This window comes from Gossypium raimondii, chromosome 7 (genome assembly GCF_025698545.1).
Source record: "Gossypium raimondii isolate GPD5lz chromosome 7, ASM2569854v1, whole genome shotgun sequence".
In the NCBI taxonomy this organism is placed as follows: Eukaryota; Viridiplantae; Streptophyta; class Magnoliopsida; order Malvales; family Malvaceae; genus Gossypium; species Gossypium raimondii.
This window is the reverse complement of record NC_068571.1, coordinates 31,103,696-31,128,221: the sequence shown is the minus strand read 5'-3', so window position 1 is coordinate 31,128,221 and position 24,526 is coordinate 31,103,696. Positions and strand designations below refer to the sequence as shown.

Genomic DNA, 24,526 nt, shown 5'->3' with positions numbered 1-24,526 from the left:
AACTTGAACGGCCACTTCCCTCCACCTTTGTGCATATTGCCTAAAGCTCTCGTTTAGCTTCTTTTCCATATTCTGAAGGGTGATTCTGTCAGGAACCATGTCTGTTACATGACTGTACTGCTTCATGAACGCTTGTGCTAAATCCCTCCATGAACCAATTATGCTACGGCTTAGTCGATTGTACCATTTAGATGCTGTCCCTGTGAGGCTATCTTGGAAACAATGAATCGGTAGCTGGTCATTGTTAACAAATCTAGCCATTCTCCTGCAAAACATGGTGATATGTGCTTCTGGGCAACTTGCCCCATTGTACTTTTCAAATTCTGGCATCTTAAACTTATAAAGGAGTACCAAATCTAGAACTAAACTCAGCTCTTTAGCATCAATCCCTCGATAACTTTCAGTGACCTCCATCACCTTGAATTTCTCCTCGAGCCATTTGCACCTTTCTTCTAACTGCTTTGGTAACTCTTCCTTTATTCTTTCTTTTTCAACCACTTCATCAAAGTCAGGAATGGAAAAATTAGCGTAGTGGTTCTCGGGGTTAGAGCCTGATCCAACTTGGAAGTTTGAAGTACCGGCCTGGAACTGCTGAGGCCTGATTGTAACAGTAGGTTTGTGCGGGTATTCAACTTGGGTTCGAACATGTGGAGGGGTGAAGCCTGAAGGATAGAGAGGTTCATCATCATTTCCCTCTTCGACATTTGCCATGGGGCCCTTTCCTTTATCACTTCCCTTAGTTATTAGTTGGGTTAACTTTGTCACTATATCTTCTTGGGATTCTCGCATCTTCTCAGACATCTCTTGTTTCATCTTGTCTAACCGCTCCTGCACCTGTAGCTGGAGTCGGTCCTGCATCTCCTTCTGATACTGTTCGAGTTTTTCCAATCTCTGATCCATATCTTTCGTCTTTGCCCGAGTGCCGTATCGGTGTTGGGTTGGTTGGTTGGTTTCCAGGTTAACTGAGCAATGATTTTAGTTAATTAGGATCAATTAAACGGTGTTTAGTGCATGTGATGTAATGTAATGCAAATGCATGAAATGAATGCAAAAAGAGACGTTGATTCTGGTTCAATTCTTCACTAGAAAACTTCACTAGAAAACAAATCTCTTTACACAAAGCGGATATATATATATACGGCTTCGTCCTCGAACTCCAAGCGAAGACAACGACCATTAAGATGCATCTTGCGAATTTTTCAATAAACATCTACTAGCTCATTTTTACTTCATCCAGGTTGCAACTCCTTGATCACCTATGCTTGTGAGCTTCTTTAAAAAGGTTGGGATATTTGACGACTCTTGAATAATCTTTGCTAATCTTGAATCAACGCAGCAAAGTCGTATACTCATCTTGTTACACTTCTCTCATCACGCTTTCTTGGACTATATTCGGAGAACCGTATTATCTTCCACTTTATCAAGAAATTCGTTTTCCATGACAAGCTCTCTATTTAGCAACCGAACTCAAATCAACATCTCTTTTCTAAAAAAAAATGCTATGCAATTATGATGTCATGCAATCAAAAAAAAAAAGAAACCCAAGTCAGTATCACATATAGAGATATAATCCAATACAAACATGAAATAGCAAGAAACACTTAATCTGGAATCCACTAGGGTTTTGGGATAGTTCTACCTAGGTCAAGTTCCTAAAGCTCACTATATGAGGTTTAGTTTCTAGAGTAAGGGTACCCGAACCAACAGACTCCTGGATCCTCACCCATTATAGGCTCATATGGATCGAGTTCAGTTCAGGGGGACACATTTCCCTATGGCTGCACGGAGATGAAAATCTCACGAAGACATAGGTACAGATGTATCCCGGAAGCGGTCCACTACCCTGCACGGAGGTGAAAACCTCACGAAGGACTAGTTTCTCGCTCCCACTTAAAGGGTAAAACTGACCGTGTAATGCAAAAATGCAAATGCAAATGCAAAGTAGCCAACATTCCATGGTAAAAAAAAATAGTATAAAGGGAAATCATGAATTTTTTAAAAACTTTTGATGTTCGACACAAAGACAAAAATGAATCAATTTTTAGCTCGACCTCAAATGTCCCCAGTGGAGTCGCCAAGCTGTCGGAACCGTTTTTTGAAAACAAAAATTTAGTTGTCGACTTTAAAAAATAAACTGGAGTCGCCACCGATCCTTTATTAAGGTGTGATCGGCTCACCCTATTTTGGTCTACGAATTTTGAGAAAATGAGTCCGTGAGTCAGTTACGCACGAGGAAGGGTTAGCACCCTCGTAACGCCCAAAATCGGTATCAAATTGATCATTTAATGTCTTAGTGTCGAAGGTTTAAAAGATTTTAAAATCAACTCAAATGATGAAATTTGAAAAAGGATAATCAATTGTTCAAGTCATGTAAAGAAATCGAGTCCCAATACGTTAGGGTACAATTCCTCATAATCCCCGAACTTTGAATATCACTTTTATTTTATGCGAAAATCTTCATTTCGAGAAAGTAACATGCCACACCCAATACGTTAGGGCACGACAAGTTAAGTTCTCAAAAATGATTTTTATACTCATGCATTTTGAATAAAGAATATCCTCGGTTATTTAAGATTAACAAAGAAAATCAGAACCCAATACGTTAGGGCTCAATTTCCCTCGAAAATCCCAAACTTCAATTATTGCTTTTATTCAAAAAAAAAAAACCTTTGAATCAAGAAAATAACTTTGATGAATGGTTAAAACCAAAATATATTTTTAAAAGGGTATGTTAAAAAGTTAATGTACAATATGATCTGAGATACTTTAATTTACAACATATACGAATAAATATTTGCAAATATATATACAAATACAATATAACAAGAAAGTTGCAAACATATGTACACATATATCTAACACACATATACAAGTATACATGCAAATAGAAGGAATGAAATATATCCAATAAAACAAACAAAAAACATGTATTAAAAATAAAATAAAAGTAAAAAATGCATATGTATATATTTACGAGAAAGAAAAAAGGTATACTTATATGTATGGGTAAATCATGAGAATACGTATATGTATATATATAAATATTTATATGTACAATATGTATACAAGTAACGAAATATATATAGAATAATGAAAATGTTTTAGGAAAAAATGTAAATATATATGCTATAAAAATAAATGTATATTTTAAATTATAATATGTAGGAAATATATGTATATTCTAAAATGTACATGTATATTTATATATATATATTTGTAAAAAATGTGAAGAATAATATATATAATATATATGGAAATATGCGTGAGTACATATGTACAAAGGTAGAAAAGAAACTAAAATATAAAAGCATATCTATATTATAAAAATATGTTTGTATGTACAAAATATATGTATGTATTTATAAAAGTTTTAAAAAAATATATGTATACTATATATATGCGTAGAAATATAGAAATAATAGGTGATAATAAATAATATAATAATAATGATAAAAGTAAAAAAAACCGAATTGCAAAAAAAATCAATAAATGAAATTAAAATAGAACGAAGGACTAATATGCCACACGCGCATTACATGGGGGGCCAAATTGGCAATAACCCAACTTCCCAAAACACTGTGTATTGGGATAGACTAAAGTGAACAAATTCAAATTAAACCGGGAAAAATAAAAAAAATAAATTTTGGAACAATGTGAAAACACCAAGGGCAATCGCAAAATTACCCATTTAGGGTGAAAACGCGGACCAACCCACACCAAGCAGCGCTTTTGTTCTTTAGTCTTAAAACAATTTTCTGCTAAAAACCTATTTGCAGCAGAAAGCAAAAAATAAAAGGGAAAAACACTCTCTGCTAGGGCTTTCTTAACCCATCATCGCGCCGCCGCTCAACCTCTATGCCCCAATTTCGACGGAGAAGTCGCTGGATCGACGACTCCGGCGACCAGGTAAGGCTCTTCTCCCTTTCTTTTTTATTTTAAATGAAAAATAAATAAGAAAAATCAAAAATCAAAAACACAATTCACCTTCGAAAAAAATTGGAATCTCAGTCTTTCTCTTTATTTTCGTCTGTTTTTTACACTGAAAAATTCCCCCCATTACACAAAATCTGACTCGATTTTATAGCCGACCTAGAGAAATAACAATAAAATCAATAAAAATCCCTTGATTCTCTGTATCCTGTTGTTATTTGTTTTTGAGTCTCGTTCTGAGTCTTGTTGGAGGAGAATCTTGCGACGTCGTGGAGTAACGTCATAACATGCGGAGGCGACGGACGTGACGTGCAGGGGCTGTTGCGGCGTGCGTGTGGGAGCTACTGCGGCGCAAGTTTGCTGCAGCGCCTAGGGTTTTTTTGGTTTTAGGCTGATGGGGCTTGGGTCAAATGGGATATTTGGGTTTGTTTGTTGGTCTGGGCCCGGGCATATTTATTTGTTTGGGCCCGGACATTATTGGGCTTGTACAATATTACTATAAATTCAACATTCATTAGTATCGAAATCTTTCTCACTAATTTTTAAAAAAATTTCGAAAGTCTTGTATTTTCTTATTACAAATATGAATTTGATTTGATGGAATATCGAGTTGGGAGCTAAATATTGTAAAATGTATGCGAATTAAGCCATATTTTAATGTTATCATCCAATCCATAAGCATGATTCAATGGTCCAATCCATATTGTGTCAATATGCTTTAATGGCCTCTATTCCATCCATGATTTTTATTTTCTTCTTTTTTAACCTGATATTCACCACGATTGATTACTTGTCTTTCACATGTTTCAGATGATTTTCTCTTTTCCTGTTTTGCTTTTGTTGAAGCTTAAATGTGAAGGCCACCTAATGCTTTGAAGACGAGAAGAGACAGAAATTATCTAGATGAATTTTTCACAGTAACCAGCAGGACAAATACAGTGTCTTTATGCTAACGAATCATATACTATTTCCTACTTATTTTACTTATTTTTCACTCTAATGTTCAATTTAATACTTGAGATTGATATTTGAGTTTAACTTCAGTATTCATCTTGATATTTAATGTTTTTATGCTTTAAGTTTTTTTTGTCTTTTGTGTCCACGTTTGGTTTCTATGTTTAATTTGGTATGTGAGCTTATTGAATCACATGATATTGTTTCGTTCGAGTACTAAATTGAACAAATAAAACTAAATTTAAATACCAAATTAAGACAAAAACTTAAATATCAAATTGAATATTAAAACCAAACATAGATACCAAATAATATATTAACTTGCTAATTATAAATTGTATACGTAATAAGGGCACAGTATTTTATGTAATGAAACTCCTGTAGCGACGGCTACTAGCTAACTTCCACATAATGTTGAAGAGCATGCCGTTTAAAAAGAGAATCCAACGCAAAACTAAGAGGATATGATTTTTTTTTTCTACATAATTGTACTATTCACCATTATTCGGGAATTAATAATTAATGGATGAAATTATAAATAAATAAAAAAAGTTAAAGGGGTACATAAGCTCCCATGCTGTACCCGGACCCTTTAAAGAACTCGATTCAACAAGACAACCACCACGCCATCTGTTGTCTTCGTCATATTTTGTAAATAAAAAATATTTAAATTATATAGATGTCTTTACCTAATCACAAATTGGCAGTAGTGACGGTAGGTAAAAGGTTGTATTTTCAAAAAAGAAAAAAGTATACGAATACGCCATTTTGGTTGTTCTCTCGTCAACTCCCTTGCGGTTTTGGTTTTCCCTGAGCGGCCGGCCGCTATTGATTGGTGTAGCTCACATCTCGAACCGCATCTGTTGTTTTTTTTTTCCTTTTTATCTTTATTTTGGTAAAATAAATTAAACAGTCATATTTTTTTTGTGTCGATTCTCTTTCGTCGAAAGAAAATGGTTCAGATCGACTCAAAAAACACCATATAATTACTATTTTAAAAAATAAAATAAAATATTTATATTTGTATATTTTTATAATTAAATTTAAATAAAGATATTTTTATTTAAATTTGAGTCCGGCTAGATCGATTCGTGGACAAAAACTTTTTGTGGCTGGGCAAAGTCGACCAAACCAGGCAAACCACCCAACCATGGACAACATTAATCATAATTAATGACATGTGATGAACATTGTTGATACTCAATTAGGAAGAAAATGGTTAATGGTGGTTCAAAGTAGTACGAAGAATGAAGAACAAGAGTCAAGAAAAATAGGCTGAAGAGCCATGAAGGAAGATTGAAAGTTCTCTTTGTATTTTGGCAAAGTCTAGGCGTGAAAAACGGTGTTTTAAAAGAACTGGTCAATGAGAAGGTCCTTTATGCTTTTGGAAGATGGGTCTTTTTAATCTGAATGTCTTGTAGGGGAAATAAACGAGTCAAGGTAGACCTCTAACACATGCATTTAAAAGAGAATAAATGACATTTTATTTTGTTGTAAAATCCTATACTTGATTCAGTCGACAAATTTGAATGTAGAATGTTACATTTATTTTCCGAAGCAACTTAGGCAATAATTAAACATAACACTGAAACTAAAAACAAGCATGTGTGAAATACTATCAATGAGTAATTAGAATGTTATAAGTATGCAATAGATGTTAATGAGGGCCCACATACAAAAGCTCGGGGTCAAGGTTGGTAAAAATGGGGTTAGGTTCCTGGGTCAAAATGTTAAAGTGCAAGGTAATGTCTCTAGAGAATGAAGTGATGTCTTGAGACATACCTCCCTTACATTTAAATTTTACTTTGGAATTTGGTGTCTCAAAACAAAGCCTCATGTCTCAAGACCTTGCGCTAAAAAACCACTAATTTAGTTTCGATGTTTTATGTCTCGAGACAAGGTCACCATGCCTCGAGACCTAGCACTTTATGTTTCAAGACAAGCTTGGTTTGTCCTAAGACCTTTACCCAGAAATGCATGAAACACATGAATTTGTTCATATGATCTTGAGACATGTACTTGGTGTCTCGAGACTATATTATAGTCAAGTAGAGAAATGCAAATTCAAAGCATACAATTGATAACTTATATGCTCTTAAACATGTCTAACATACAACCTATTCATTACATACAAAATTGGCATATAAAAACAAGTCTAAAACATAAGATTTTATAGCATACAACTTCATCCATCAAAATATCACTAGGCAAGTAATTAAAACATGTAAAAACATATACAAACCTATCAAATCCTTAATCAAAGTTATTAATAATAATGTCCAAAAGACCCATATGATAACCAATTTATGTCAAGTGACCAAAACATTCAAAATATGAACATCCAAATTATGACCTAATTACATGTCATTTATTCCACTAGAGAATAAAAATAACATTACAAATCAAGCAACCAACTGAGATGTTGAACCTCAGATGCTAAAAAGATATGCCAAAACAACTCGAAAATATTTTAAACACTAAAGTATACTAACATAACAGATTGCACATTGAGTAATGAAACTCGGTCATGCTAACATAACTGAGTTCACAATATAAAGGCATTAATCACTAAAGTATACTAGTTTACGAAGAAACATCTATGAGCAGGATATAAATTCAAATTCAAATTCAAATAATCACATAACTTCTATGTAACAAAGATTTACCATGTTGGATTGAAGAATCAACTCATCTTGAATTCTCAAACCATGATCAACATGGTTATCAACATACTTTCATGTTCTTCAATTAATTATAATATTTATTCCATAAACCCTTAGAACATAACTTTATATCAAAATTACAACCCCTATTAACCAAACAAGGTTGAATACATGGACAAATCCCCTAACAATCGAGAATGATGCACACAAGCCCCAAACAGGCATAAAAGCTCTGATACATATAAACACATTACCCCTAACACTTTATAAAGGTGCACACAAGTGCTAATATGTTTATATTTGTACAGCTATCCAATAAAATGCACACAAAAGTCAAATGCTCCTACTAAAACGAAACACATCTTATGGCATGCCAACTATATCGAACTTTATCCAGTATCACTTAACAGGGAATTTTATATTAATACATGTTAAGTTACATTTTTCATTATCATTAATCAACATAAATCCTCATTCAATATTCCCAACCAAAGCATAAACTCTATCCAACTAACTCATGCATCCACATAGCATTTCATCAATACATCTACCAAACATGAAATCATTACATTAATGTAATTCAACATATATCAACAAATCAATAACAACAATGTTCTAAACTAAATCACTTAATAAACTTATATTAAGAAATCAAAATAAGTTAGCACAAACTGAAACGATAATACACTTAATCAATATATTTTAATTATTTATTTTAATTAATTTTGGATATGATTTTTACCTAATTTGATACTTAATCAATCATTTTCTATGTAGGTACAATTATTTTCCAACGCATCGAAAAATGAATGGATGTGCGGACAAAAATGTTTGACATGATAACTTGAGTTGGCACACAAAATGAAGATTTTAGAATTATTTTCTTATTATTTATATTAGGAATTCTTGTATTTTGAAGCTTGCCTTTTTTTTTTTAATTTTAGGAATTTATCAATTAGGGTTATTATTTGTATAATATAGCATGAAGAGCACAAGGGGTTGGTGGAAAAAATTCATTATTCAAAATCAATTCAAAACTGGAGCCCAAATCATGCCTGAAGTTAAAAAGTCATCTTATCAATTTTTACTTTTATTTAGTTCTAATTTATTTCTATTTATTTTACTTCATTTCAATTTTTATTGGTTTTTTTAATCAGATTTAATCCCCTTTTTGTTTTGTATAGGTTGACACTTATTGTGGGCACTACAATTACCTGCGACACATTTTGGTTATAAGGAACCACAATTTTAGATATCCAATCCTTGTGGGATTGGCCTTACTCCCTATTCTCAAATTTATATTTTTTTTGGGTATAGGAATTTATTTTGGTGGATTCGACACCCATCAGAAGTCGCTAATTCTCAATAACTTTCTCCTTTCCCTTAGCCTTGTAAGCCTCAACCACCTCCTTAGCTACAACCATTAAACAATAAATGAAACAATGTTAGATGAACATAATCAAGCAAGAAAAATCACTTAACTAGTCATGAAATGCATTTTGATACAATGAGACTTTTCTAACTTTTATCGAAAAATCATGAAAACTCTACTCTAACCCCACCACACCTAAAACCTAACCTTAAGAACATTAATAATGACTTCCAAAACTTACCAGCAATAACAACTAATTCACATTCTCTCTAATCTTTAACCAAACTCTATTCTAACTTGATCTTTAGCTAACCCACTCCATTCTAAACTAATTTTAACCAAAAACTAATCCGAAAAAAAAAAACCAAGAATCAAAATTCTTTCTCTATTTTGAAAAATTCTTAAAATGGAGAAAATGAAAAGGAAATAAATAAAAAAATCAAGTTTCAATAGTTTAAAATTATGAATTATGATGAGAAAACACTTTCCATTGCTAGAAAATCAAGAACCAATCAAAGAAATCAAAAGAACTCTTCTCATCTCTTCTTCTGAAAACCAACGTGATTAGGATAATAAAGAAGACATGTTAAAATTGATCTTTTAAAACTTGTTCAGATGCAAGAATTGAATAGAAATCTAGGTTACCAATCTAAAGTTTTGAAGAGAAAATCAAAATTTAGTTGAAAGAGATGATAGAAATTTGAGAAAATCTTGTTTTTATGAAAATGGAAGGAATAAATTGTTTCCAACTAATTTTAGAAAAAAGGAATAATTGTAAAAATAGGATTGGTCTAATTGCAACTTAAAGATCTCTAACTTTCCAAATCATACTTCTTCATGTTCACACATTGACCCCTCTAGTTTTGCTGACTTCATAATCTAGTTCATATACCTTAATTACTAAATTTTATAATTTAATCACTTAATATTTCTAACTAATACCTAATTAATAATTAATAAAACCCTAATATACTATCGTGTCACTCCTAAAAACCTTTCCGTATAATTTCTCGAAATGACTTGGTTTAAGAGATCCAACCTAAGATCGAGTTTTTCGACACTGGAAAAAAATGGGTCATTACATTTACCGAATGATCCTTAGGTGGGACTAATTTTAATTACTACTTGTGCACGTATACATGCAGGAGACTAGTGTTGATCGAGGAAACAACCCAAATCTTCTAGGCATGGTAATCATATGTTGTATAGCTAAGTAGCTTATTTGGGCAAGGCAATCTTTTATTTATGATTTAGGTGAACTCTTTCTGATTATCCTCTTTAGTCGAGGTAGCTAGTTTAGGTAAAGTAGTTCCATATAATAATCCTCCCAAGTTAAGGGAAATTTTATAAAGTGAATTATTTTAAAAATGAATTTTAACTTGGTGAAAGAGGTCTAGAGTAACGTTTTTTTTAGATGCTTGGAAAAGTTTCTTTTTGTTAACCAGATTATTGAATGTTCATGTCTAGCATGTTTTTGCTTGGGTTTTGCAGTTTTACATTTATGCATACGATGCATGTCTTTGCATGAATGGACAATGAAAAGGTGTAACTATAGACTTTTCATGTGCCCACAATGGCTTGGAGGGTGAATTCCCATGTCTTTTAGGCATGTTGGAAATGTTTGTTTTGACATTTTATAAATATCTTGTTTTGTCTTTTAAATTTTCACTCTCTTTAAAAACTTAGGAAAACTCTGCCAAATTCCTTACGAGTGAATTATTTTTTATGAAATTTGAAGAGGATATTTCTTGGGTAAGTGCATTCTTGGGTAGGTGCATTGTAGTCTCCTTCTTGGCTTTAAAATTTGGACTAAGAAATGCTTTGAACGATAGAATGATCACAGTTGCTTAAGCGACGAATGTGGAGCTTTTTATCTGACCAGATCCCCAAATCGAGTAAGGGGTGTGACAAATCATTTCCTTACGATATTATTTGACGCATTTTAGATTTTTATTCATGATATGAGTTTATTAATCTTGTTGTGCAATTAGATTGTTAATTTAGTATTAGCCTTTACTTAGATTGTAACAGTCCGTCTTTCAATGGTGTCGGAACCAATAATTTAGGGATCACAAATCAGACGAGTGAGTTCATAAATATTATTATTTAATATTTACTAGTCAAATATAATATTATATTAAATTTTGATTTTATAATTTTGGCTAATTAAATGAATAGTTAAGTTCAAGTGGTTTGTCCCTAAAGTCAAGTAGTTTTAGAAAATGAGGTATTAGGACCTCGTTTCTATAAACCAAACTCGTAAGTATTTTTATTAAATATTTATGAAGTGATTAAATAGGTATATTAAAATTTGGTCCATAAATAGTTAATTAAGTAAAAAGAACTAAACTGTAAAAAAATAATAATCACTACTTGCTTAAATGTGTTAATTCATTAAAGAAACATTATGTAATTAGGCCCTTTTTATGGTAGTGGACAGTTTATGCTTAGTTAATAAAGAGATTGAGCTCGAGCATAAACAAATGAAAATAAACAAACCATTATCATCTTCTTTAAGCTATTTCCAAACTGAAGAACCAAAAATAGCCATGGGAAGAGCTTGAGCATTCAGTGGTTTTAGGTGCTTGCATGTAGGGGTGAGCAAAACTCGATTCGACTTGAAAAAATCGAAAAAAATTCGAATTTCGAGTTAAACGAATCGAGTTATTCGAGTTAATCGAGTTATTCGAATCAACTCGAATTTTTTTTTTGAATTTCGAGTTCGAATCGAGTTGAGTTTTCGAATTCGAATAACTCAAATAATTCGAATAATTCGAATATTAAACTATAATATTTTACATTTTTACCCCAAACTCCCAAACCTTTTTACTTTTCTCTCAAAAATTTTACTCCTTCCCACTTTCCCCCCAAAATTTTTACTCCCCTCCCCTCCCAACCCCCCAATATACCCAAAATCCATTTCCCACCAAAATTTTACTCTCCCATTTATTTTTCTCAAAATTTTACTCCCAAAACCCTCAAAACCTTTTATTTTCCCCAAAATTTTACTCCTCCCACTTTTCCCTAAAACTTTTATTCCTTCCCATCCCACCTCCCATTTATCCCAAACCCTCCCCTCCAATTTTTTTAATATTTTCCTCCAAAATTTTACTCTCCTATTTACTTTCCTCAAACTTTTATTCCCCAAAACTTTTTATTTTTCCCTAAACTTTTACTTCTCACCTTTACTCTCAAATAAAAATCAAAATTATCCAAAAAATCACTAAACATAAATAGTAATAATTTTATTTATATCTACTATTTATATTATTAAATTAAATTTCACATTTTATATTATTTATATTATTGAATTGTTTAGTCATATTGAATATTTATATTAAAATTGAATTATTAATTATGCCATAAAATATTCGTGTTAAAATTTTATATTAGTATTAATTTCATATTTTATTTTTAAAACAATTTTATTAAAAAATCATATTTTTACATTTAATATATTTTTAATTCTAAAATACATAGTGACAAGAATCAAAATAATTGAAACAACTAAGCAAGCAAAGAAGCAAACCAACGTATAAAAAATTAATAAATAAATTATGAAGTGATGAAAGTTAATAAAAAATTTGATTAATGTGGACAAATTTTATTACGATGGGTGAGTGGTTACAGGGACACAAAATTATTTTTTTAAATTTAACTCGAACAAATATATTCGATTCGATTCGATTCGATTTGAATTTCATCTCACTCGACTCGATTCGAGAAAACTTCAAATAAAGTTAGGATGATAAAATGAGATTCGAAAACTCGATTAACTCGAAAATTTTTTATTCGATTCGATTCGATTCTATCGAATGCTCACCCCTACTTGCATGTAAGTAATTTCAACTTCCGTTTTTAGTAATTTTATGTTTTTGATATCGTTGTAGCTTAATCTAGCTAACACAAGGACTAATTCGTAAAATTGTTAAATATTTTGAATTATTTCATTGATGAATTGGTGATTTTTTTGAAGTTTTATGAGAGATTTAGAAGCTTGATAGTTAAATAGGACAATTTTGTAAAGTGGTTTTGGTTAATTTTAAGTTAAAAGACTAAATTGCTAAAATAGTAAAGTTATATGAAATTGATAAAAATATGATGAATATGGGCTGTATGGGAATTATAAAAATTTGATGGCCTTGTTTGGATTAAATTATGACTGACTTGAAAATTTGATTTAGGGACTAAATTGAATAATAGTTAAAAGTTTAGGGTAAAAGTGTAAAATGATAATAAAAGGGTTTGTATGTATAATTTGAATTGGTTAAATTGTTTTAAATGGATTAATTGAATGAAAACTATTATTTATATCGAGAAATGATTCGATCAAACTCGAATTATGGAAAAGCTAAATTAACGAATTAGTTATCGATCTTGTTTTCGCATCATTTTTGTCTAGGTAAGTTCGTAAATTAAATTAAATTAAATTAAATTCTGTTTTGGTAATTTAGTATATATACATATGTGATGATAACCGAGTTTGTAGGTTGAAATACAAGAAAGAACATAGCTGAAAGACGCAATGGCATCACGATTCAAACGTGTAAGACCATAATTGAAAGACACTATGACACTATACCATAGATGAATAAGACCTAGTTGAAAGACACTATGGCACTATATCAAAAATGAATAAGTCCATAGTTGAAAGACACTATGGCATCATGTCAGAAATAAATAAGACCATGGCTGAAAGATGCTATGACATCCTTGAATGATTATTTATCAAGTAATATGCATCAGATGATAAATGTGTTATATGATATAAACATGAGATGGATGATTGAATTGAAATTGTTAATTATGAACATTATATGGCATGATATGATTTAAGTTTTATATGAGTAAAATGAAAAGAATATATGCATTAGCTACATGGAATTAAACATTGAAAGGAGAAATTGGACATGATACATTAAAATGGAATGTGATTTACCATTTGAATATGAGTTGGAAGAATTGATTGGTAAATATGTTATTTGAATGTTTTGTTATAGTATACTCAAGTTTCATGAATATAGGTGAACTCACTAACTTTTGAGATTTGTTGTGTGTATAGGAAATGATTGAATTCATAAGCTTGTTAATGAAATTATGCATGAATTGTACAAAATGGTTCAAATTTAATAAGTTTAAGTTTCCATTATATAAGAGCTTACTAAGCATTGATTTGCTTACATTTTTTTTGTTTTATTTCATTGTAGATTATCGAAAAGCTCGATCATTTGGAATCAAGTCGGAGCACATTCACACTATTCATCATTGATCACGGTAGAAGATTTGGTCACTTTGAAGTTGGGTTATAAATGACATGTATTAGGAGTCTTTTGGATAATTTTTTTCATGTTGATAATGTTTGAATTTTTGGTTTGGGAAATTTTTGTGGTTATGTATATATGTTGGTGTATTTGGTTAATGGTTGTAATTATAAATGTTTTTGGTCATTTGGTTTATGCCTTATGAACATAATTTGAAATTCGGTAAGATTGAATGTGAATGGATTTGATGAAATGATAAGTTTGGCATGTGTTTAATGTATGGACTTATGAACTTTGAATGCAACTTAGTTTGGTATGAAATATGGTTTTGGTTTGATATTTGAATTGTGGTGTCAATGGGGGCACATTGGTTAGGCACTTAGGTTATATGTTTTGGTATGTTTTAAACTTGTTTGAATGTGTTTTGAAGGTATATAAATGTTTGGTTTTGGTTTGGCTTGGCACATAAGAAATGAGTAATGTTTTGGCTTATTTTAGATGTCATTTTAGGTGCACACAGCCCGGGACACAGGCTGTCACATGGCCTCCGCACATGGTGGTGTGTCTTATTGATTTTAGGTGCAAGATTTTTCACACGACATCAACCTGTTACATGGCATGGCAACACGAGCATGTGAAGTAGCCACACGGCCATGTTTGAGGCTACATAGGCTGGTCTCTTTCACAATGTCTGGTTACATGGCTGTGTGACCCGTGTTTTCAAAATTTTAATTTTTTCTATAATTTTTTTTGTTTTGTTTCAAATTTGTCCCTGATTGTTTCCAAATTACTTTTAAGGCTCCATAAGTTTTATTTAAGGCGCGTAAATATATTTATGCTATTAATAATATTTAGAATGAAATATTGGTTATTTAATTTAATAAATGAATGGTTAATGATGTTAATGGTTTTGACATGTTTCGTAATACTCTATAACCTTAATTCAGCGTCGGAGACGAGTTAGGGGTGTTACATAGATTTAAGATCATGTTTACAAATATAAATGTGTTCAAAAATGGTGACAATACTAGGTAGTACTTTGACAAAAAGAGCAATCTCAATTTGAGCAAAAATAATTTTATCTATACAGAAAGAAAGTTAGAACAAGGCTTTAGCTTGTTGTTTCAAAAGAGAGCTAACTAAAGGCACAAAAACTAAAAATGGAGAAGGATGATGAAAATTCATTAAACAAGCAGTGCTTATATACATGACTCAAGCTAACAAACTCTAATAAATTTAGCTTCCTACTTGTACTAACAAGTTAACAAACTTAGCTTCCTACTCTTACTAATAAGCTAACAATCTCTCTAGAAACTAAGACTTTGACTAAGACTATCTTAATGACAAAAAGACTTTATAGCCTTTGACACACTATCATTCTCTTCTTGACTCAAATGCTGTAGACACCAAGTTAGTTCCTAAGAAATTCAAGTTGACTAACATGGAAAGGCTTAGAAAAAATATTTGCCATTTGGTCTTCTAATCTTCAATAAACCAGCTTCACTTCACTTGTCTTCTGCACTTCCCTCAGCGCATAAAATTGACTTTAAAATGCTATGTTTTTCCATGAAATACTAGATTAAGTGAAATAGCTGGAGTAGCTTGATTATCCACAAACATCTCTATACTTCCCTCTTGCTTCAAATGTAGATCATCTATTAGCTTATTCAACCATAAGGCTTGATTCACAGCAGTTGTAACTGCAATAAATTCAACTTCTACAGTTGATTGAGCCACCATCTCTTGCTTTTTTTTAATACCAAGAGAAGCAACTTGACCTAAATGTGAAGCAATAGCCTAAAGTGCTTTTCATATCATCTAGTGATCTAGGCCAATCACTATTAGAATAACCTGCAGCCTAAAATTGATTCCATATATAAGTGTCCTCTTCAAGTATTTTAATACCATATTTGTAGCAATCATATGAATTTCACTTACACAATGGAGAAATTTGTACAAAACACTTACGGTGTACATGATGTTTGGCCTAGTGGATGAGACACCCAACAAGACTCATGTACACCTTCTCAACTGTAGGATCTGCCTCATCCATCTTCTGAAGTTTTTGTTTCTAATTCATCGGAGTGCTCACAATCTTGTACTCCTCCATATTGAACCTCTTTAGAATCTCTTTCATTTACTTCTTCTAGCAGAGAAACACCTCATTCTGACCCTGCTTAATCTCTATTCCCAAAAAGTAATGCATCTTACCAAGATCAGTCATCTCAAACACCTCCATCATATCCTTCTTGAATGCAATATGAGTTGCATCACTTCCTGTCACCAACATGTCATCTGCATAAAGAGATACATTAACTAAATTTACTCCTGACTTATTTACATAGAGAGTGGATTCACCCAGGCTCTTCATAAAGCCTAAGTTTAGCAAATGCTCATCCATCTTGTTGTACCATGCCCTGGAAGCTTGTTTCAACCAATAGAGAGCCTGCCTTAATAAATAAGCCTTTTCTTATTAACCTAGTGTGATGAAGCCCTTTGGTTGTTCAACATAGATTTATTCCTACACTACTTCATTCAAGAATGCTGACTTCTCATCCAACTAATAGACTATCCAACCTTGTTGAGCTGGCACACTTGGAAGCATTCTGAAAGCTTAAAAAAATCGACTCCCCAAACCTGTGCATTTCCCTTTACCACCAACTTGGCCTTGTACTTTTTACAGAGCCATCAGGATTAACTTTGGTCCTGAAAACCTACTTCACTCCAATCACCTTTCTGTTTGCAGGAATCTCAACTAGTTTCCATGTTTGGTTTTTATCCATCATACCCAACTCTTCCTTCATTGCCTCCATCTATTCCTGATCATTTTTGGCTTCCTCATACCCTACAAGTTTAATAACAACCACACTGCACCTTTGATAAGCTTCATTCAATGATATTGTACCTCTAACTAGTGTATCATCCACCAGTTCATTAAGATTGAGAGAAGACTCTTGCTTCTTTTATTTTTCATCACTTGTCCAGTCCCACTACTCATCTTCTAGGAATTAAACATCTCTAATACCCTTGTAGGTAGTTTATTCAACAAAAATACAACTGTGTTAGCGACCTCAGCCCAAAACTCCTTAAGTAGGGACTTCTCATGCAACATGCACCTAGTCATCTCCACAATGGTTTTATTTTTCCTCTCACTAACTCCATTCTATTGTGGAAAGCAAGGAGCAGTGAATTGATGCTTTATCCTAGCCTCCTCATAAAAAGCATTGAACCTTTATGAGATATATTTAGTCTCATTATCATATTTGACAATCTGAATCTTATAGCCATTTTGATTCTCAACCTATCTCTTATACTTTTAAAAAACTTCAGCAACCTTAGATTTTTGCTTCATAAAGTAAATCCAACACATTCTGGTAAAATCATCAATAAAGATAATAAAATACTTGTTTTCATTCAATGAAGAGGTTGCTTGTGGACCACATAGATTAATGTGGATCAGCTTCAACTTTTTTTTAGCTTTCCAAGTTGAGTTTTTGAAAGCCAACCGTGTTTACCTACCAGTCAAGCAAGCTTTGCACCTCGAGTTCAACTCCTACAGAATTGGTAACCCAATTGCCATCTCATTCTTTGACATGAATTGTAGACCTTTGTGACGAAAGTGACCTAACCTCTTATGCCACAATTCAGAGTTACTGACCTAGCACTTGAATGCCACTTACTCCTTATCGAGTGAATTCAATAAAAAACTTTTCTTCTTCATCTTGATCCTAAACAATTCATTGCCACTAGAGTAAAGGATCAAACACCTTCCCTCTTCAAACATCACCTTGAATCTCTTCTCTACCAATTTCCCTACACTCAACAAGTTTTGATCAATCTCAGGTACAAACAAAACATCTGATATCAACTTAGTTCTAGCCCAACTCTCTATTGCCACTATGCATTTTCCCTTCACTTCTAGGTACTTTTCATTTCCTATCTCTACTCTCGACTTCAATTACCTGTTAAAGTGTTTAAACAGCTTCTCATCACAATTCATGTTATTGGTGCAACCACTATCAACTAACCAACTATCACATGGAGTGCTTGATGAGAAGCAAGAGGCAACAAACAACTGGTCTTCTTCTTCTTTTACTGCGGCATTACTGTTGATTTCTTATTTCCTTGCAAAACCTCTCAACGTCCCTATCAAGTTGTACCTTCTACACTTCACATCTGGCCTTCTCTATTACCTAAATGGGGATGGTTCTGCTTTACCACTACCTTTTGCAACAACTTCTGAACCACTACTGTCACCACTCTTCTTCTTTTCAACTTCTTATCCTTTCTTCCTTCACCCTACTGCATCTTAGCCTTCAATGCTCCTTATATGCTTCCTTCCTGCCTTATTAGCCTCCTCTGCTCTTACACTTGTAAAGCATTGATAAAATCCACAACTCTCAACTGAGTCAAGTCCTTAATGTTCTCCAAAGAAGCAATTGTTGCTTCATACTTCTCAGTCACAGAAACTAGTATTTTCTGCACTAGTCTACCATCAAAGAGATCAATCCCGAGAACCCTTACCTTGTTAGCAATCTCTATTAGCTTGTCTGAGTATTATTTGATTGACTCAAACTCCTTATGCAGCATTTTGAATTCCCTGATCAAGTTCAAAACCTTCATGCTCTTGATCCTCTCATCTCCTTGATACTCAGCTTTGAGATAGTCCCATATCTCCTTTGTTGATCTAAAGACCATAATTCTATTGAATATGGCTAGTGAAAAAGCAAAAGGCAAGCCTTTGCCTTTACCTTCCTGATGATTCTCTCCTTGTGCAATATGATCTAATTCATAGTTGGATTGTCAGGAAGTGGAGCCACCTTATAATCTTGCTTGACAACATCCCAATAATCATAACTCTCCGTGTATGCTTGCATTCTCACAACCCATGCTTGATAGTTCTCTTTATCAAACACAGGTAGTGCTAAGATAGACAAGTTGTTTGATCCTAATTCTTTCATTTTTCTCAATTCTGCAAAGCGTATCTCTCAATTTTTCTCTCAAGATTCTCACAGGTCTTCTCTCACAAGTCCCTCAAGAAAAAAGAGGCTCTCAATACTAATGTTGTTTCAACAGAGAGCTAACTGAAGCTAATAAACTCTAACAAATTCAACTTCCTATTCATTAACCAAGCAATGCTTATATACATGACTCAAGCTAACAAACTCTAACAAATTCAACTTCTTACTCGTACTAACAAGCTAACAAACTTAACTTCTTACTCCTACTAACAAGCTAACAACCTCCTTAAAAACTAGGACCCTGACTAAGACTATCTTAACAACAAAAAAGACTTTGCAACCCTTGAGACACCAACATGACTTCACACGAAACGAATGATTCCATCATCAAAACAACATAATAGGAAATCTCGTTTGGACGAGGAGATGTCGGTGAAGTAGTTCGAATGTTGCTAAAAGAAGAGTAATGTAAATATTGATAATGCTAGTAACATCAAGGCATTGTTCTCTCTGGATGCCATTGTAGAGTGACACTATATATTCTCAATGTTTTGTTCCTGGACTCTGAAAAAAGTCCGAAAATGTTTCTTGATTAATGAGCAGATGAAATTCATGATACCATGTGGAATGTTAAATTTTATATTCAAAACCCAATCAAATTATCATCAAAATAAAAGCGAAACATATCTACTATTTAACTGAAAATCTCATAACGATTCCATTCTAGTTCAAAATTGGAAAAATATATTCCCATTTAATTTCAAATTAGATTTGGATAAAGAAAAACATTGTATGGATTCAATCAGTTTTCTGTAATCTCATAACGTTTTAAAAAGAAAATGAAAAAAATAAAAAGCATGAACAACATAATCAGTCTCAACAAGAATACAGAAAATCCAGATATCACGTGACCTTGTAATCAACAATTCAATATTTAACTTAATAAAGATCATCAATCTGACCCACTCTCCCAAATCATCCACATTTTCAATTTATTATTTACCTTCCTTTTAAATGCACACTTGCTTCTCCCTTGGAATTCATCTACTGCTCAGCTCTTCCTTTCTTTCTAGCCTTTTCTTCAACTTCATATTCGCATTTGAAGCTCTTCCTTTCTCCACTGCTAATTGTTATGCACTGGGCTTTCTTCAGAATTCGTTGCTCCTAAAGGGAAAACCTACAATGACGACGATTTCTTCCAGTACATTCCTGGGTGTTGCGGTTATCTTTGGTCTTGTTTTTGCTAGTATGTCACCCTATGTTGAGGCACAGTCTGCGTCTCTAGCTCCTTCTCCCACTAGTGATGGTAATTTCCTTCATTATTAGATCTGTTTTCTTTGCTTCCTTTCTGTTTTATGCCCAAGAGAAGGTTCTCATTTTTAGATCTGTGGTAGTAATATCGGAAAATGCTTGAATTTGAGCAGGAACTTCAATCGACCAAGGGATTGCTTACGTGCTGATGGTGGTGGCACTTGTGCTCACATACCTCATCCACCCTTTAGACTCATCTTCCTACACCTTCTTCTAAATCATTATAAACCAAATTGCTTTGTTGATAATATATATTAAAATCGCTTTCTTTTTCTGGGTGATGGGTTTATAATGTTTCCTGTTATTTATTATGATTATAATTTTGCTTCTTCTTCTACTTGATTACTTTACTTCCTCTTTTACTCTTGGAAATGAAGGGTAAATCGCAACACTGAGTTGGGGCTTCCCAAAAATCATGTTGGGTGAACAGTCCCTTTGTCCTTCCATCCTTGTTTCAAATTGACTGAATTCCCTCTTTGTCTCGACCTCACAAAGCAAAAGATTGACCTGCAACGAACACAAATATAGTAGGATGGCTAAAGCTATGTCGTTTTAGGTAGGACCTAGGAAACATTCTTTGTACTAAATTTAGTCATTCACACTAGAAGCTTTGCTATTAGAGGTGAGATCAGGTCCATTACTTTTCAATACATTAGTCATCATCACCATTTATACGTTTAGAATTCATCCATGTATCATGTAAGTATACTTATGGATATGGTGATTAAACTTGTATTGATTAGTAATGGAGGGAGCTTTAAGCATTTTACAGCGACTAGAGCAAAGCAGGAATGTACCCTTCAAGGAAAAGGAATTTCCTGCAAAGTGGCAGGATCTTTATGGAAATCAGGAAAGAAAAATTTAGTGCCAAGATGAAGTCATCCAAAGCATAAGTATATTGTTTGATCACTTACCCTCTTCCAGTCTCGTATTTATGTAGCAACTACTCACTGCTCTGCACATAATCCTCGCCAACTAGTTAGGTCACATCGTGTGTTTATGTGTATGATATTCATTGAAGCTTGGCTAGAAAGTGGAGGCTTCTTTCCGCTGGTGCCGGCTCTTAACAACTTCTAGGCGACAGGTAATGGCTGCTGCAATGCTTCGTGCCACAGAAACATAGCTGAAACCAGCATCAAACATATCTGAAAACAAACCATTATACCTCTTGAGATTAGATTAAGGAACTGAAGTCTCACTGTCCAAAGTGTTGCTCAAAAGATTGCACAAGGAACATCACAAGCAAGGCCAATTCATAAGATAAAGAATATGTCAGCAACAATGAGCGTCTCACTATGCTTAATAATTCTTGGTTTTACAAGCGGCGGCATAGAGTTTCTGCCTGCAAGAGTATACTTGCCAGTTAAGCAGAATAACAAGTTGCAGAAACTTAAAAACATGCAATATGCCTGCAACTAATGAGGTCAAGGTTGGAGCATTATTAGTTGTGAATTCTTCCATTGAAAAAGCTAAAAAGAAGAAGAAGAAAAAAAGTCATAATAAGGCATGTGTGGATGCCAACCCGATTCACAACAAAAAGAACAAATATTTAACACACGGAATAATCTAATGAGGAAAAGAAACTAAAAAAAATCGATGTGCACCCTGTTAGTTAAAAAGCATGTTTGGTATGGAACGGAAGTTCAACTACTACAGTCCGAATTATAAGTACAGCTAAAAATGGTTTCCAATACCAAGCTCATCATGTTCTTTTACATGTACATCGTCCTTGAATGGACTATATATCATTATAAAAAAAATAGTGAAGAAATTGAGCTGTAATTCATCTTATATTAATGATGAATGATGTAACAATCATCCCCTGCCACAAAACACATCCAAAGGCATCTTTGAGATAGTCAACAAACTATCTAATTTTTCTGCTGCTTTTTCTTTTGAATACGTAGCTGAAACAATGGTTTTTCTTTGTGAATTACTATAAGGTTGTTGCTTGGAGTGATAAAACTTGATGGTAGACGAAAGGCTGGCTGATATCAGAATTAAATTTACTGCAATTCCAACAGCATTCTGCCACTTCCAGGGCCTGAATAAAACTCTAATGCAGCAAATGAGGAAACCAGATATCCTTCTCCTCGAGCTTTCACCTTCATTTTTCTTAACACTTTCCTCCACATCCCTGTCAATTGAGGTTCTATTCTCATGATCATTGCCAAAGCAAGCACTTAACTCTTTCACCACATCCAGGGGTCTTCCTTCATATTGTGTTACTTGTTTTATGAGACATGATCTGGTTTGCTCCAATCGACTAAGGGCCAATTGCCTATCTTTCAGCTGCCAAGACTGCAATTTCTGCATGTAGATATATATCAACATAAATTTCTCAGGGAGGCCTAATGCTAAGATAATAAAAAACTGCAACTTCGAATCAAATTAAGGCAAAAACCTCTAAAAGTCGGGTGGAATATTCTAATTATACTCGATAGGTTTCGACACTAATTAGATTATCAATCAAAAGGTAACAGAATTCATAATTCCATTAAAAACAAAGTCCAAAAAGAAGAGCTTTTGAAACAGGTAATCTGAATTGTTTATTAATCTTTTTTATCAAAGCAATCAAATATTGAGAACCAATATCTGATCTGAATATATTAGATCTCATGAAACAATGTTGAGATTAAGACAAGCAATCTTAGTATTCGGATCTAAAGGAGTTGAACAGAGAGTGTTGGGAAACAAAAGAGAAGACAGAAAGTAAATTACCTGCAAATGCAAAAGCGTGTTCTCAACTTGGTTGAGTGAATCTCTGATGGCAATCAACCTCTTCCTTTCCAGAAATGGGGTCTGCCCAATATCACAATAGCGACCATGGTCTGAACAATACCTGCAGAAGCTGATACTGTCGTCGATTTCATGGTTCAACCTGTCGTGCAAAGCCCATGCCCTCTCTATGAGACTCGGCAGTTTTTTGTTATTCAACTCCATTGGTTAGAAAACATAGCCCACCTCCATTCAAGACCCTCCTGTGTTATAACTTTTTAAACTCTATCATTTGCGCTTTATTCTCTTGTTTTTGCTTCTTTTTACAAATTACTCTTGGCTGTGGAAGAAGAAAGTTTGAGGAAGTATTTGGAATGGTATAGAATGGAGGGTAGGAGGGTAGGCCTCTCCTTTTTTAATGGTGTTTGGACAGCATCATTCTAGTTTCTTTCACTTTTTTTGTTTTTTTGGGGGGGGTGTGTGTGTGGGTATGTTTGCTTTAAAGGAAAGTTTTGGTTGGAATTGAAACTGAGACGCTTAGCTGTTTGAGTACCCCACAGTCAGATATTGCATGCCATACATACATTGCCATGTGCAATCCATTATCCCATCCAAGGCTGAAGCAAGCAAAAGAAAGAAGAAATTGAAAGTATTAGTGAAGCAACAGCATGCCATCGTCCCCCATCATACAAAATGTTTAAAACCGTGGTTATGATATTATCAGAAACTCAAAAGCCCAAAGCTCCCATGTGATGTGAATGGTTATAATGTCGTAAAAGTCAATAACAAAATCAGGTTCTTTTTCAGTTACCAAATAATGATGATGGGCCAGGATTAGTGGGGCTACAAATCCTTAAACGCGGTTAGCAGAAACCCAGCTCACCTTCTTTAGTTTATTTAATCAATGGCATTATTAATTTGGTGATGATTTAATGGTTTGGCTCTTTGCAGAAACAAAAAGACATGAAAATTGAAATGACTAAGGAGCCAGCCTTCAACTGATCATATTAACCCATTTCTTACCCTACCCCCATCATCCCTTATTAACTATTATCATAGTAATTTCATTTCTCGGTCTTCAAAATAACAGACCAAAACTTGATTCAATTATAATTACAAAAATAACATATAAAATATGTACGATATTAATTAAAAGATTAAAATATCTCAAATAATATAACTTATTTTAAATATATAATCATATTTTCATAATTTTTCTAATTAAGTTTGTAATCGATTGACTCATGACACGAACTTAATTAAAGACTTAAATAATAATATATATACCTATCAATAATAAATAATTTTTCATTTTTAAATGTTTCAATCAATTTCATCCTTAGATAATTTTTTATA

At 33.2% G+C, this 24,526-nt stretch overlaps 2 protein-coding genes across 2 annotated transcripts; one reads left to right on the top strand and one right to left on the bottom strand.

Annotated features, from left to right (window-relative positions):
- Positions 1-20,099: 20,099 nt before the first annotated feature.
- On the top strand, positions 20,100-20,789 carry LOC105796286 (arabinogalactan protein 20). The gene is made up of 2 exons (XM_012625906.2): positions 20,100-20,447; positions 20,566-20,789. Exons 1-2 carry the CDS (start codon positions 20,156-20,158, stop codon positions 20,667-20,669), a joined length of 396 nt encoding a protein of 131 aa, XP_012481360.1. The 5' UTR covers positions 20,100-20,155; the 3' UTR covers positions 20,670-20,789.
- Positions 20,790-22,036: 1,247 nt separating this feature from the next.
- Positions 22,037-23,655, bottom strand: LOC105796279 (uncharacterized). Its single transcript, XM_012625893.2, has 2 exons — positions 23,174-23,655; positions 22,037-22,762 (listed from the first exon to the last, which is right to left on the bottom strand). The coding sequence occupies exons 1-2, from the start codon at positions 23,393-23,395 to the stop codon at positions 22,268-22,270; spliced, it is 717 nt and encodes a 238-aa protein (XP_012481347.1). The 5' UTR covers positions 23,396-23,655; the 3' UTR covers positions 22,037-22,267.
- Between the last annotated feature and the right edge of the window lie 871 nt (positions 23,656-24,526).

Bases quoted from the DNA above. Each gene is read 5' to 3' on its own strand.
- LOC105796286 (XM_012625906.2), top strand. From the start codon at position 20,156: ATGCACACTTGCTTCTCCCTTGGAATTCATCTACTGCTCAGCTCTTCC. The intron at 20,448-20,565 runs GTAATTTCCTTC...GAATTTGAGCAG, and splicing joins TCCTTCTCCCACTAGTGATG to GAACTTCAATCGACCAAGGG.
- LOC105796279 (XM_012625893.2), bottom strand. From the start codon at position 23,395: ATGGAGTTGAATAACAAAAAACTGCCGAGTCTCATAGAGAGGGCATGG. The intron at 22,763-23,173 runs GTAATTTACTTT...ATCTACATGCAG, and splicing joins ACACGCTTTTGCATTTGCAG to AAATTGCAGTCTTGGCAGCT.